Source organism: Neltuma alba, unplaced genomic scaffold (assembly GCF_004799145.2).
Source record: "Neltuma alba isolate B1F8T4 unplaced genomic scaffold, ASM479914v2 tig00011601_pilon, whole genome shotgun sequence".
Taxonomy (NCBI): Eukaryota; Viridiplantae; Streptophyta; class Magnoliopsida; order Fabales; family Fabaceae; genus Neltuma; species Neltuma alba.
Window position 1 is genome coordinate 192,542 of NW_021636253.1, and position 13,151 is coordinate 205,692.

The 13,151-nt window shown below is 31.4% G+C and overlaps 1 protein-coding gene across 1 annotated transcript; it reads left to right on the plus strand.

Annotated features, from left to right (window-relative positions):
• Positions 1-1,139: 1,139 nt before the first annotated feature.
• On the plus strand, positions 1,140-5,265 carry LOC114715601 (beta-fructofuranosidase, cell wall isozyme-like). The gene is made up of 6 exons (XM_028900459.1): positions 1,140-1,329; positions 2,529-3,391; positions 3,657-3,815; positions 4,566-4,801; positions 4,898-4,988; positions 5,086-5,265. The coding sequence occupies exons 1-6, from the start codon at positions 1,140-1,142 to the stop codon at positions 5,263-5,265; spliced, it is 1,719 nt and encodes a 572-aa protein (XP_028756292.1).
• Positions 5,266-13,151: the final 7,886 nt, after the last annotated feature.

Consider the following 13,151-nt stretch of genomic DNA (forward strand, 5'->3'; position numbering starts at 1 on the left):
GACTTTAGTTTTAGTTTCAAAGCATGATCAAGATAAGCAAGATGTGTTCCGAGTTGGACATCACAATGGACTCCAATAAAATTAATTAACCATATCAATTTGTTCATGAAAACTCTACAAAGTTTAGCAGATGAACACGATCGATGAAAAGAATTATTACGGCCTTCATCTTCGATCTTTGATTCTGTGACAATTATATATATAAATATAAATAATCAACCACGTTTTCTGGATTAGTCCAATTCATTGCTTTTGTGCTTTCCTTGGTCGGCAACTTTACACGATATATCATATCTTACATATACATGTCAAGCATTACCATCTTTAATTTTGATCTCTTTTTCTGTTCATTTCGTATCTGCCCATTTCATGTTGTCTCTGAAGTGAAGGTTACGCAGGTATTATTTTCTTATATGATTTTAAACTTGTAAGATTTCATTTACTTATTTTTGAAAGTATTCCGAAGCCAGAAGTTACTCCATGAGTAGAGATATTCGAGAAGACATAAAATAATGCAAATTATATAGCGGTGATGTATATATATAAGTTTACAGAAGATGAAATTAGTCTAAAATAATAAACGTACGTAGACACGCAGCAAATCGCTCCCCGCAAAGTCCGGCGTTGAGAAAAATAATACTCATTAATTTGACTAGATTAAGGAAGTTAAGTAAGTTAGTTAATTATAGAAAATATGATATGTTTTTTCTAAAACACTATAACCATCTTCCTTAATATTCTATCTTATTCTTCTACTTGATTATAGTTAAGAGAGTATCTATATGTGTAATTTTAAAAAAATAATAAATATGAAAAATAAATCTTATATTTAGAACCAAAATCAACTCAATAATTAGGTTCTATATTAAAGACTGGAGGAGTATTTACATTTTATTGACTCTCACTCTTCCATATAGTTGACTTTTATATTATCCAATAATATAATTATATTTCCTGGATGCTCAATTCCACATGATCTTCGATTTTTCTTATTACTTGGTTCGACCAAGTTAGCAAACATATCTTGTTATTTATTCATTTATTTTTATTGAATCATCGCCTCTCTCTCTATATGTATAGCCGACCAAGGTCAAGGTTGTATCATCATCCCACAAATTCCAAACCCAACAACAACATTAATGGCTGTCTCTCGAGTCTGCTGTGTATTGGCCATCTTGTTGTCTTTGGTTCTTGGCCGTTGTGTTCTTAAAATTGAAGCCACCCACCATGTTTACAGAAACCTTCAAACTGTATCTTCTTCTTCTTCTTCCCCAAACCAACCTTACAGAACTGGTAACCACTACCAACCTCCCAAGAATTGGATCAATGGTACTCAAATTCGTCATCTCTTTCTTCTTTTAACTTTTAATCATGTTTTGTCATGTCTCTAACGTTTTGTTCTCTTGGTTTCTTCCTTCTGTCATTGGACACGATCTCCTGAAATTGAACTCTGCGTTTGGTTGGATTCTGCAGTAAGTTCTATCCTCTTAAACTCCTTCCTTGCTATATAGATATTTCGGTTTTATTTCTGGTGATCAGGCCAGTTCGGAAAATAGATGAATGTGACATCAGATTTTGAATAATGCTTAGTTAAAATGCTTGAAACGTAGAAGTTTGCGATCCAATAACAAGGTTTCTTAATGTTCAGTTCATTCAACGGGAGTTCCGATGCAGGAAGTTTCCTAAAAATGAGATTAGGAATCAAAACACAATTCTGTGTGTTAGAGACAAGATGAATGAAAAGGATTGATGCATGGCCGAATGATATTGAAAGGCCTTTATCCTTGGACCCCGTCGTTACGTTGCAAGTTGTTTTTAACAAGGATGTAGACATAAATTAATTTTGTACATGTAATTCCAAGAAGAGCTCTTTTATTTTTTGTCAAAACAAGAGCTTTATTAATAAAAATGTGCATGATGTGTTTGTACTTTTTTCTAAAATTAAATTACCAAATCGTCCTTGCAATTTTATTTGATTTTGATTCCTATAATCAATGTATTAATAATAAACAGAAGTAGAACAAGAAATAGTTTTACTTTTTGTTTTTGCCAAAAAATGCTTATACCAAATAGAAAATATGAGCCTTTCATGTTTTTTATTAAGAAAAATTGTCCTTTTCCGTATTAATATAAACTACTACCTCTTGTCTTTAATATAAGAGTTTGTTTGATTTTTATTTTAGTCTTAAATATAAGATCTTTAATCCACTTTGTCTTTCATATTTATTCATTTTTTTCAAGGTAGTCATAATAATAATAATAATATTAACTCATACATTTGATTAACTAGAATATTTTAAGAAAAATAGTATTTGTTTATTATAAATAATTATCTTAATTGATTTTTTTAATTACTCAAATTAGTCATTTAATATATATTAAAGACCAGAGGTAGTACAATAACAAAAACTATAAAAAATTATGCTTAACCGAACTCATTTTTTTAGTTATTCACTCAAATTATATCTTTGTCCTACATAAGTGAGAGGATGGGAAAAGTTGACTTTATGCATGACTTTGATGTGCAGGACCAATGAGATACAAAGGGCTATACCATTTGTTCTATCAATGCAATCCCAAAGGTGCCGTTTCGGGGAACAGCGTGTGGGCTCACTCTATATCAAAGGATCTTGTAAATTGGACCCCACTTAACCCAGCCATCTACCCATCTCATCCGTCCGATATCAACGGGTGTTGGTCAGGATCGGCCACTATTTTGCCAGATGGCAAGCCTGCCATTTTATATACAGGAATTGACCAAAATAACCAACAAGTCCAAAACTTGGCCTACCCCAAAAATGCCTCAGACCCATATCTTAAGGAATGGATTAAGATCCCACAAAACCCCTTAATGGCTCCAACTTGGGCTAATGGAATCAATTCTAATTCATTTAGAGACCCTACCACTGCTTGGTTAGGCAAAGATGGGCATTATAGAGTCCTAATTGGGAACAAAAGGGACACTAGAGGGATGGCACTATTATACAGATCCAAAGATTTTGTACACTGGATTCAAGCCAAGCATCCTCTTTATTCTGCTGAAGGCACTGGAATGTGGGAGTGTCCTGATTTCTTTCCAGTTTTGTCTAAGTCCACGTTTGGTGTTGATACTTCCGTTGATCGATCTTTTCTTAGGCACGTGCTTAAAGTTAGTTTGGACTATACAAAACACGATTACTATTTGATTGGGACTTATGATGCCAAGAAGGATAAGTTTATCCCGGATACCGGATTCCAGAATGTTAATTCTGTCTTGAGATATGATTACGGGAAATATTATGCCACCAAAACGTTTTTTGATGATGCAAAGAAGAGAAGGATCTTGTTTGGCTGGGTCAACGAATCCTCAAGCGTTGCTGATGATATCGAGAAAGGATGGTCAGGGATTCATGTGAGTAATTAACTAACGTCGATAGAAAATTAAAAATATATATTTTATAACTTCCATTGCTTTGCCCGTAGTGAATTTATTGATGCATTCAAAAACGTCAAGTTGAAGACGCTAGGATAGATTAAAATATGAGATAGCCAGCTCATGAAGGTCGAAACGAGAATTCATACGTCAAAGTTGAACCGAATGCAAATATATGCTAGTCTAATCAAGAGAGAAAATACATGTGGTTTTGAATAACATATAATGGACATGTGGTTTGTAGGCAATTCCAAGGGCAATTTGGCTTCACAAGTCAGGGAAACAGTTGGTGCAATGGCCGGTGCCTGAAATTGAGAAGCTGCGTGCAAATCCAATTAACTGGCCAATCAAAGTGCTTAAGGCTGGTCAACATCTCCAAGTCACTGGTATCACAGCTGCACAAGTAAGTCTTAAGGAATCTGCTTCTTTGTTTATTTTCTCGGTATCTTAAATAGCATATATAGCAATATAGAATAATGAGGCCAGTTTAGTGAGATCACATGAACTCACTTAAAGTATCGGCATGTAAAAGGCAAAAACAAGAGATTTATGTAGACAAGATCCTTCTATGTGCTTCTGAGTCTGTATTATACTACCTCCGGTCCTTAATATAAGACCCCGTTTGACTTTTTGTTTGGTCCTAATTATAAGACCTCAATCCATTTTGTTTCTCATATTTATATATTTTTTTCTAAGATAGTCTTTCTAATAATGATAGTTCTAGCCAATACACTTAATTAGCAAGGATATTTTAGGAATGACAATACTTATTTATTACAAATAACTAACTTAACTTACTTCCTTAATCTCCTCAAATAAATCAACTGGATCTTATAATTAGGACCGGAGGTAGTATTAAGTAACACTGTAAACTACGAAATTTTATATTGAAACGTTGAATATGATAATATCTTTTGGAGTTGGAGCCCCAATAGGATAACTATTAAGGGGAAAAATCATCATAAAAAAGTGAAATTTAAAATGTCTAAATACATGTAAGAATTTCATATTATATGGTTTTTGGCTGCTAATAATAGAAAAATTCATAAAAAGAGAAATCCTACATGTCTGTTAGCTGTATTATAGTCATAGCTTAAAATTGGAATGATTGAATAAACTTGAAATATGTTCGTTTCTGTGCGGGCATGAACAGGCTGATGTTGAAGTGTCCTTCGAGGCAAGGGAGCTAGAGAAGGCAGAAGTATTGGAAAACTGGACGGAACCCCAAGTTTTGTGCAGCAAAAAGGGTGCAGCAGTAAGAGGTGGATTAGGACCTTTTGGTTTGCTTGCTTTTGCTTCAAAGGACTTGAAAGAATATACTGCCGTCTTCTTCAGAATCTTCAAATACCAAAACAAACCTTTAGTCCTTTTCTGTAGTGATCAAAGCAGGTTTGTCCTCATAAACCTCTTTCCAAAACTTATTCCAATTTGTCAATTCCCAATTATGCTTTGTCCCACATACAAATTAATGCAATATTTTGACAGGTCTTCATTGAATAAGAACAATGATCTCACCACTTATGGGATCTTCCTTGATGTTGACCCTTATACGGAGAATCTCTCACTTAGAAGCTTGGTGAGCTGCAAATAAATCAATATGATCACCTCCATAAACTTCATTCTTTGTTGGCTCAAAATCCTTATATAATGAGCGTGATTGTCCATTTTCACAGATTGATCACTCAGTGGTGGAGAGTTTTGGAGCAGAAGGCAAGGCAGTGATCACAGCCAGAGTTTACCCCACATTGGCTATCAATGATGAGACTCAGCTTTATGCCTTCAATTATGGCGCTGCTGATGTTAAGACCACCAGACTAAATGCTTGGAGCATAAAGAAAGCACAAATCAATTGAGACTAAGCAAAAAAAAAAAAAAACTCACCAACCCATAACTTCATACTTACATAAGATTTAAATAGGTGTTTAGTATTAACCGGAACAAATGCCTGACATACTATCATCATTTCATCTAGAGAGAACTGATGAGTTGTGTATAAATTTTGACATGAAGAAAGTAGTTCCCTCTGTTTATTTATATTTTAAGAAGAAAAATGATAAAGAAGTCCAACTTAATGACAAATAAATACAGTGAATTTGCCGCTAAGAGTGTCTTGTCCTATACATATGAAATAATTAAAATGCCCTTTCACGAGCGTCCCATTTTATTGGCGAAAAGTCCCATTAAGAAGTACCCTCCTTCCGTACAATAGCAACATGCCGTTAATGGCAAATTTATCAATATGCTATGAACAGTAAAATAAATTATCAGAATCCTACGTAATAAAAAGAATTTACTAAGATACTGTGCTTAAACTTGTTCAGAATGAGAACGAGTCTAAAATTATGGAGAAGTTGTTATTGGCAAGAGCGAGTTTACTCCGTCTCTTGCTTCCCTCTCAGTCACATCATCTGAAAACATTTGATGTTTTTTTTTTTTTTTAAATAAAAAAGTGAAGTCGTTCACAGCCTGAACGACTTCCTCGGCACTGCCTTGGACGCCGTGCTTCGTGGGTGAAGAGAGGAAAGAGAATGGAGACGGGGAAAGGAGGGGAGGTGCTGGAATGCAGATTTATTATTTATAAAATTCACAATTACAATAAAATTCAGGAGGAGTGGGGTTGCTGAGGGAACACGTGGATGATGAAATGCAAGTAAGTGGGGTGCGTAGGCCAATGAAACGGGAACAACAAATCATGGAAATGCATAAATTTAAATTTATTTTTCATAAGTTAATTATAGTTTTATAATAAATCTGAATAATTTAAATTTAATTTTGTGGTTAAAAATTTTAAACTTCTCACTACCTGGTCCGTAATACAAAAACTAATTTGACATTTAATTTGGTCATAAATATAAGATCTCAATTCATTTTGTCTATCATATGTTTTCTTTTTCTTTTTTTCAAATAGTCCTTATAGTAGCTGTATGTGTTAAAAATTTTATTAAATAATAGTTCTAGTTAATTCACATGATTAACAAGAATATTTTAAAGAAGATGACATTTATTTATTATAAATAATTAACTTAATTGATTTTCTTAATATTTATAAATTAGTTATCTAACTTTTATATTAAAGAGTTTAACTTATATAAATAGTTGAACACTCCAGGATTACCAAATCTATGAAATATTATTATTCAGATCTATTAAAATATATCATTCAGATTTATATATTTTACCTCTTAATATGAAGAATTTAAGTTTAATATTTTGCAAAATCAATTTTAGGTTTTATTGTAATTCTCAATTTTATATATGTGTGTTTTATAAATAATGAGTTTGCATTTCAGCAACCTCGTACAATCTAATCTAAAGCCCTTGTCCCCTTCTCTCTCTCTCTCATTTTTCCATTCCCTTCCCAGTCTCCATTCTCTTTCCTCTCTTCAGCCAATAATCACGGCGTCCAAGGCAGTGAAGTCGTTCAAGCTTTGAACGACTTCACTTTTTTATTTAAAAAAAAAAAATCAAATGTTAATAAGATGATGTGACTAAGAGGAAAGTAAGAGACGGAGTAAACTTGTTCTTAGTAAGAATAATTTTTTTTATAATTTTAAACTCATTCTTACTCTGAACAAGTTTAAGTATAGTATCTTAGTAAATCCTTTTTATTAGGTAGGATTCTGGTGATTTATTTTACTGTTTATAGTATACTGATAAATTTGCCTGCCGTTAATATCTTAGGACTTGTTTGGGAGATAGTGTTGGAGTCATCTTTAATTTATTCCTAGTCATCAAGAACACCTCAAACTCCATCGAATGAAAAAAATGACATTTGGCGTTATTTTAGGAGCAGCCATTTTTTTTGTCTTAAAATTACTTCAAAATTGAAGCAACTTTTTTTTCTGACTTTTAATTTTTTTAAAAGATTTGAAATCCACTTTTCAAAATATCATCAATCAAGCTTGTATGAAATTAATTTTTTTTTTCTAAAAACGTATTACACTAATTGATTTTTATCTTAACTTTAATTTGCAAAAGTCAGTTATGATAAAAATTATTCTTGAGTTTTCTCAATGTTAATCCAAAAAATACCCTTAATTGTTAAGATCAATGGTGCCTCGCATTCTTATAACTTTTGGATAACAGTGTCAAGCTACTAATAAGCATTGATCTTACCAAAAGGATTGAAGAATTTATGTGTGTTGGGGAAGAGTATAAAGCTTTTATTTATTTTGTACCCATTCTCTGTGGTTTTAATAGTAAGAATTAGACCCTCTCATGAATAAGGGAAGGTATTCGATTCCCCGTCACAGTGGTTAAAGATGCACCCTAAATTTAAGGGTGTCTAGCTAAATGCTTAGTGGTATGTTATATGTTTGTTTTGCCCAACATGATATGATTTAGGAATAGCTAGATTAAGCGTCTTGCCCTTCGCTTAGGTTGACCCTGAACCCTTGCCTAGATTTTTTGCTGCAAAAAAAAAAAATTATTTAACTTGTTATTTAAGCATATGTCTGATTATTTTCCTGCTTATGTTTCGTGTTTTTAGCTGTATATATATGTGGTCCTTCTACAGATAGCCCAATTATTTGATAAAGAGTATTTTTCAGTTTCCATAGTAATTCAAAATTGAAATCAAATAAGAACACAGTTCTCATAATAGAAAGGTTTCAAGCCAGTTTTCAAACACTAAATTATGATTAAAAAAGAACAAAACACAATATTGAGAGACTCGTGCGATAACATGTATGTGGTCTTGAGGAAAAAGAGATTAATGTGAAGTTGAGAAGAAAGCAGGGAGGACAATAGAAGAGAGATTGCTGTGTGAAGAAAGAAGAAATAGTAGAGACAATGACAATAAAACACAATTGGGAACAAAAGAGAATTTCAAATTCAAACATTAAGGGGGAAAAAGGATGGAAAAAACATAAATTAAGTCACGTGTTGGAATCACCGTTATAGTAAAATAAGTCCAGAACTACTGCTGTATTTTTATGATTTGGTTTACCCTTCTTTTAGAGAGATATTAATGTCTCATAAAGAGAACATTATGATAGGAGAGGTCATAATTATGTAATAATTATCTTGTACTATCCAATTGCAACGAGTTAGCCAATGATGTATAACTTAGAAGTTAAAAGCAGCGACATCGATAAAAAATATAATAACATGATTATACTTTTATAGTAACTTGGTTTGATAATGGCATGCATGATGATAACCTTCCCCATTGACACCAAAAAAATAAAATAAAATAATAAATCTATGAGCTTTTAATAACGAGATTCTCCTGTGATATAATGAATCTTATATAGATAATAATAAGGAGATTCCTTAACCTATTAATTCTCATTATTGCACTTAAAAAAAGAATACACCAGCAAGGAAGTGACACAACTTTTGGCAAAATAAACAGCATATATCGTGTGTTAGGTGGTTTTCTTATAGCCAATAAGTGCGAGCCACGAATGTGTCCCCCCCCCCCCCCAAAAAAAACACAAATTGATTTAGAAGCAGAATTTTTATTCGTGGAGCCTTACTTTTCACTGTCTATGGATTCTTCATATAGCTTTCCTTAGTTGATAATTTGTTCCTTCAATTCTCCTAAATATTTGAACATTTATAAAATTTTGAGTAAACATTTTTATTTTAACTCTTTGGCGTAATTTTGGTATTAAAAACGGCAAACTTGTGTAAAATTGATGCTCATAGGTTTTTGTTAAATTTAAATCTCAATATATTTATAAGTTTTTCTTATAAATAATAGAGAAAAGATGACAAAATTACTTGAAATACGAAGAACAATAAAACATTCTCGGCCATATTAAAAGTAATTTTTAAATACAAAATGATTCTTAAAGAAGTGACCTGGAAAAAAAATTTCTGGGCCTAATAAAAAAAGCTAATGTTCATATCTCCTACGCTTGTTGGATTAGGCTGGGCCCACTAGATATCTTCATTGGTATTAGTTTAGCAAGTCGGATTCAACGTCCCAAATGCCACTGCTTACGGTCCACATAGAGCCCAGTAAAGATCTGATGTAGCCCATTACTTTTGGCCCAAATAAAGAAGTCTGCTTTTTTTTTTTTAAATAATAAATTTACAACAACCCCGCCGGTGTGGGGGGCGGTCAACACCGATTGGATCACAATTGGATAGTTGATATCTCTTAAATAATACTTATTACTCAATTGAGGGAGATTAGGGTCAAAACAAATTATATTAAAATAAAAAAGTTTAAGAGACACATTTTTAAATAAGCTATACTTTAATAGACAAAAAATCTTTGTCAATGTTGACGTCGAGCACGTTTATGCATGAGCTTCTGATTCTAAAAGTAAAATTAATGAAGTACCTTTTGTTTAGATGTACAAGACTAGTATTCAAATTTAAATTTGAGAAAAATATTTATATTAAACAATAAATAACCCATAAGAAAATGACAGGAGCTTAAATAAATATGAATAAGAAAGTGGGCAATGATATCGATTTTTTTCCGATATAGATTACTTGTTATATATAAATTTATTTATAATATCAATTATATTTCTTTTCAAGAAGATATCTCCAAGTTTCTAATATGTTACAATTGTGATTATCATATTATTATAAATTTAAACGTGACAATAGAAAATCAGATACACATGACTGCATATATTGAAAAACAATTAAAAATATAAAAAATGACTCATGGCCACATAATATTCCCTTTGAATATATATATTTCCTCAACAAAGAGAATAATGCAATCATTCATTGTCTTCTTCTCCCATCTGTGTTCATCTGAAACAGTAATCTCTTTCTGAAGAAAAATGCAAGTCACCTAATTAATATATATAATAGTTTGAAAACAAAAATATTTTAAGTATATTTAATTATGTGCTTCTTCACCTTGTCACGATAGGCTAGCGGAACAGCCATGAGGTCGGTTTCTGGGAGATTTGCATGAAACATGTGTCCACAAGCAAGTAATATTGAAGAAAGCTGTTTTCATATGAATTATCGAATCAATTAGTCGTACCCACGTGTGTGTGTCTACATATATATAAGTGTAAAGGGTAGGTTTTAAAATTTTTAATTTTTTTCCGATGTTTTTAAGATAAAATTTTTTTAGTTCATTCTTTTTTTCTTGGTCAGATTTTTAGTTCATACTTTGAAATGAAGTACTAAGGTAAAAGTACACACAGGAATTGGAATAATGAACGTATAAGATCTTGACTTTTTTTTTTTTTTTTCCCTTTTTGCTTTTGGTTTCCCTCTTGTCCTGTACGTGCGTGTGAAAAGAAAGGTACGAAACCTGAATTGACTAATTTTGTTAATTAAGATAATAAAAGAGAATTTGCTTCTGGAATGTGCTCTCCACTTTTCTGTGCCCATATCATATCATAAGACTATGCTTCATATTCATTATTTTAATGATTTCCATTGCTCAGTATACTTCATAAACGACTAAAATATATTATGATGATCGAAATATATATATTGGGTATGGAATTTATTTAAAAATTTTCTGGTATTTCTTGGAGGGAGGGAAAATATTTTGCAGTTGGAAAATAATGCCTTGGCTGGAGAATATCGGAATAATTAAAACAAAAACATATATAAATAAATGAGGACAGACCCAGAAAAGCTGGAGAAACCCAGGTTCAGTGTTGAATGCCGATTTGGAATTCAAATGACGGACGGAATATTAGACCTCTTTTATTGTTATTATTATTATTATTATTATTTATTACTAGATATATCCACACGTATGATAATTGTATAAAGTCAACGGAGGGAACCAATTTTTTAAAGTTAAGAAATTAAACGTCACCTTTTCAACTCGAAAGCTATCTAAAGTGAGAGCAGAGACGTGTGAAAATAGCTAGTCGAAATATATAAAGCGTATTAACTTTAAGAAATTATATTATTCATGAATACATATGATAATAACTTGTTCTTTGTTCTTAAAAAAAAATTCATGCAATATATTTCGCCTATAATGATCATTTCTGCCCCTTAATTTGATTAGACACTTTTTTCCCAGTATTATACGGAACATGAAAAGTATGGTTATTATTCGTAAATTATAAATACTTACGATTTGTTATAAATATATATATATTGATATACTGATAATTAACGCGATTTCACAAAACATGATCGATCACCAGCGTAGACAAAAAACGATCTCATGAAGTTTTCAATTTTAATATTTTGCTCAAAAGCAAGAAACGTTAATGATCCAGAGCAATATAATTGTGTGAAAAGAAAGAACAATACATTAAATTATTTACAATGATGAAATTATGTAATATTGTTATTATAGTTACATTTTTATTTCCATTTTCATTACCCACTATTGTTCATATTTAACTGTTTGTGATATAACTTCAATTTCAGTATTTTATATTTCTCCCTTTCTTGTGCTTTTTCCTTCTAAAATTAGAAAATAAAGATGTTGTCGACTTTGAGTCCGTGCCCATTCAAAGGAAAAAAAAAAACTTCAATGTTATTAATTGTAACACGATAAAAGAATGGAAGATGCGTGATGCACCGTTATGCATATATATGTGTGTGTGTGTGTGTAATATAAAAACTTTTTGTACAACGTTGACTAGTTAATATTACACCCCGCAAGATACCCAATTATCATTATTATAAAATCAGAGAGAGCAAAAAATATGAAATTAGGATTTGCCAAAAAAAATTATAAAGTGATTTATCCGACACGAATAAAAACAATAAGAGAGAAAATTAATTTTTTAAATTTTACTTAATAGTTGAGACATTAATGGTTTCACTGAAAAAAAGGTTCAAGCTAGACCGACATAGAACAGTTTGTTTTTTTTTTTTAATAAGCTGGCCCAACAAACAAACGTTTAAGATGGCCCGCCCAGATATCTGCTACTTCATTGTTCCTCCAGGATACACATGTGCGTTGATTTTTTTTAATTTTTTTTGGGATTAAGATGTGTTGAATTTAATCCCATGTTTTCAAACTGATAATTCAAGGTTTTTGAATAAATTGTCAGGCCCATGGCTGGTCAAAGAATACTTTCCTTTTACGTTTCTTCTTATGTATAGTCCACTTTTATACATTGCTAGAAATTTCATCCTTTTCAATTAACTTGTATAGCTGACTACCACCTCATCACATTTTATTCAATGATTTCCTTGAAATTATCATTCCCTCAAAAAAATTCTGAATTTATGATAAAATTAATTATTACAGTATTAAATTTTTTGTCAAACAAAATTGTCTGAAAATTCATAAAAAATCTTAAGAGATTAATCCAATATTTATATATGTATGTGTGACTAACAAATATACTTGTTAATAAGTAACTGAAGATTGAACACGCCATACTTAATTTTTAGTTTAGTTTCAAAGCATGATCAAGATAAGCAAGATATGTTCTGAGTTGGACATCATAATGGCCTCCAATTAATTAACCATATCAATTTGTTCATGAAAATTCTACAAAGTTTAGCAGACGAACACGTTGAGAAGAATTATTACGGCCTTCATCAATAATGCATAACCTTTTACTGAAATTAATCGTGATCAATCTTTGATTCTGTGACAATTATATATAAATAAATAATCAACCACGTTTTCTGGATAAGTCCAATTCATTGCTTTTATGCTTTTCTTGGTCAGCAACTTTACACGATATATCATATCTTACATATACATGTCAAACATTACCATCTTTAATTTTGATCTCTTTTTCTGTTCATTTCGTATCAGCCCATTTCATGTTGTCTCTGAATTGAAGGTTACGTGATTATTACTTTCTCATATGATTTTAAA